The sequence below is a fragment of the Thamnophis elegans genome, chromosome 4 (genome assembly GCF_009769535.1).
Source record: "Thamnophis elegans isolate rThaEle1 chromosome 4, rThaEle1.pri, whole genome shotgun sequence".
Classification (NCBI taxonomy): domain Eukaryota; kingdom Metazoa; phylum Chordata; class Lepidosauria; order Squamata; family Colubridae; genus Thamnophis; species Thamnophis elegans.
Window position 1 is genome coordinate 19,946,193 of NC_045544.1, and position 3,221 is coordinate 19,949,413.

At 36.9% G+C, this 3,221-nt stretch overlaps 1 protein-coding gene across 1 annotated transcript; it reads right to left on the reverse strand.

The window, feature by feature from the left end:
• Positions 1 to 1,534: 1,534 nt before the first annotated feature.
• Positions 1,535 to 2,956, reverse strand: CNR1 (cannabinoid receptor 1). Its single transcript, XM_032216916.1, has 2 exons — positions 2,887 to 2,956; positions 1,535 to 2,793 (listed from the first exon to the last, which is right to left on the reverse strand). The coding sequence occupies exons 1-2, from the start codon at positions 2,954 to 2,956 to the stop codon at positions 1,535 to 1,537; spliced, it is 1,329 nt and encodes a 442-aa protein (XP_032072807.1).
• Positions 2,957 to 3,221: the final 265 nt, after the last annotated feature.

The window sequence follows — 3,221 nt, forward strand, 5'->3', positions numbered from 1 at the left end:
CAGAGATTATGAAGATTTGGAGGTTTTCAAACAGGCTTCTCCTCATTTTGCTGCTGCTGTGGCTTAATTCTGACACTTGCAAATGGCTTTCTATATTTGTTCATAGTCTGCTTTTTCAATCATTTTATAGTTATTCTGACTAAACAACAAGCCAATCAGTCTTAAAGCGTATTAGCACTTTTGTCTTCTTAGCAAGACTATCTTGTTAATACCATTTTTGTTACTACTATTTTTCTTTAGGTATCAGAATGGATTTTTTCCAATACGATGCTGAATTTTTGTTATGGATTTGGCTGGAAGAACTCACTTTTAAAAACAGAATTCATGTGCAAAGAATGCAACAACAAAATAAGAAAACATTTGGTCACAATTTCTTATCTTAACAATATTAATGTAACCTACAGTTATTTAGAATTCACACACAATTTACACAAATACATAGATGGTAATTACATATCCACATATTTTAAGAAGTACGATAGCAATGTTTTATCCATTTGTGACCAAAAATTAGAGTTTGGCATCTCAGCTTTCAAAATGCATTGAAACCAGGGACTTAGGAATGCAACACATTTCAAGTATATATCACAGTGATAACTTTGTACACTGGTCACATGTTGTCTTTGGAGAACCTTTGCTAGCAACTGGTCAGATGAAATCATTTCCAGTTAAATAAGCCAATGCCTGATATCTTGGCTCTTACATCATAAACAGTTCCCAACAAAAAGCCAATGATCTGTTAAAATTACTTTTTGCAGTTTGAGCAATATAGTTTTCTTCTGCAAAGAAAAAAGTTGTTAGTTTGTTGTTGTTGCTATTGCCCTGCATAGGAATTCCAGGCTCCATAGGGATTTCAAATGTGAAGAGAACCAATGTAAAGCCTTTCCCTTTAAGTTCACTAAAAACACAAAGAACATAAAATTTTCAGTATACCTCACAGAAATTCTTCAAAGTACAGGAAGTATTTTCATAAGGTGAAAAGGTTACATCATCACATACTTTACATTACATCTACATAAATCTACTTAATCACTTCGAGTAAACAAATATCATTAACGTACAGTAAACGTTGTACATTTCACAAGACGTAATACAAAATGTTTACAGTCCAGTACTGCTGCATTTGGAGGAGAGGATGGTATGAAAACTTACTTACCATTAATGTATTTCATACCAAAATTAAATGCAATTATAAAATTAGCATTGGATCTGATTATAGTATTGTGCATGTTTCCCTTAGCATATAGACCTCTCTCATTGATTAATGAGATGTTTTTGTTCATAATAATAATAATAGGGTTAAGCAATTATTAGTCAATTTACATTTTGCCAATTGAGAAATCTAAAAATTTCTAAAAGCAAAATCAGAGTCCTTGTTTCTAGAGCATGGGAAAAGGGCTACTACTTAATTTAAAAAAAAATCATTTAAAAAGAGTAAAATTTAAAATGGTAACATTTGAGGAAAGATACATTTTTGAAGTCATGATTTTCTCCTGCTTTCTCTCATTGTCTTCTCCCACACGTGGTCTTTGTTTTACAATGCCTCCGCAGTAGTGTCTGAAGAGACTGACATAGTCACTTTAGCAATCTTAACTGTATTTTTAATGCATTTTTCAGCAGCCTTATGGACATTGCCTGGATTGTTAGCATGTCTATGCTGGTAGTCAGACTCCAAACTATTGTCAAGAGGCTGTGCGGTCCCTGCACAAGGTGGAAACATGCTTCTGAAAGCATGTCTTAGGTCCTGGCTCCTCAGAGCATAGATAATTGGATTCACCGTAGAATTCAGCAGACACAGCATACTACAGAAGGCAAAGATAGTCTTGACAAGCTTGTTCATTTTCCCAAAGACATCATACAACATAATAGCAAGTAGGGGACCCCAGCAGATGATCAGAACCACAAGAATGAGAACTAAAGTTTTGGCTAGCCTAATGTCCATACGTGTTTGTTCTGGCCTAGTGATCTGCTGCACTTTTCCGTCCCCTGAAGTATGAATTATTATGCTCTTTTGAGTTCCACGCTGGAGCATCCTGACAGCATGGCCGTGAGCTTTCCAGAGTATATACATATAGGCATAAACAATAAAAAGCAAGAGTACAGTGGTGACCCCGATCCAGAACAACAGATAACTTTCATCAATTAGGGGGAATATATCTGAGCAAACAGAATTGAGCTTTTTGCAGTTCCAGCCAAGCAAAGGGAGAACGGCTATTACAATAGCTATTGTCCACATCACACAAAATGCTACAACTGCCTTTGACCTGGTAACAATCCTTTTGTAGGAGAGGGGCCTGTGTATAGATATGTATCTGTCTATTGCCGTGAGGAAAAGGCTTCCAACTGAAGCAGTGAATGAGGCTGTAACTCCACCCAATTTGAAAAGGAACACATTAGGGCTGTCTTTCCGATGGAAAACATGGAAATCAACAAAACTGTAGACAAAGATTACGCTGCCAAGTAGATCAGCCACTGCCAGGCTGCTAATGAAATGGTAAGAAGGCCTGCAGCGAAGGCTTCGAGACTGCAGGATGACAATTAAAACCAGAAGATTTTCCAGAACAGTAAAAGTGCCCAGGGTGAGAGACAGGACTGCAATGGCCAGCTGCTGACTGGGGTTCAGAATCATGAAGCACTCCATGTCCATAAAGTTATCGCCACACTGTATGTTCTCCTCATTCTCCTTAAAGGGGGACAAGGTTTTGTTGTAAAAATCTGTAATATTGATTTGATCCGATGGGTGCGCAACTAAAGAGGCGTCTTCTCCTGCAGTCATTTTGGGATGGAAATCACCTCGAAAAGAAGACAGAGGAAATTTCTGTGGGTAGTATCCTAATTTGGAGGCCATGTCACTTTTAAAGTCTTCGTACTGGATGTCGTTAGAACCCATGTAAAGAAGGTCTGTTGTAATTGTTCTGAAGGTTGTATCTGCAAGGCCATCTAGGACTGACTTCATAACCCCAGATGACTGTTACGCAGAGTTGGGAAAAAATCTGAGGCAGTCCTGTCAGGGAGAAAACCAAACTTAAATAAATATATGCAAAATTGGAACAGAAGTAAGAAATAAAAAAGCAACTTAATTGAATAGCACCTTTAGCCCTACTGAATATTGAATCCTTTTCTCATATTTACAGCAGATGAATATTAATTAAATTGCAGAATATTTAGAATATTTTTCTATGCAGCAAAATGATTAAAAACGTAGGGCAGAAATATTACAG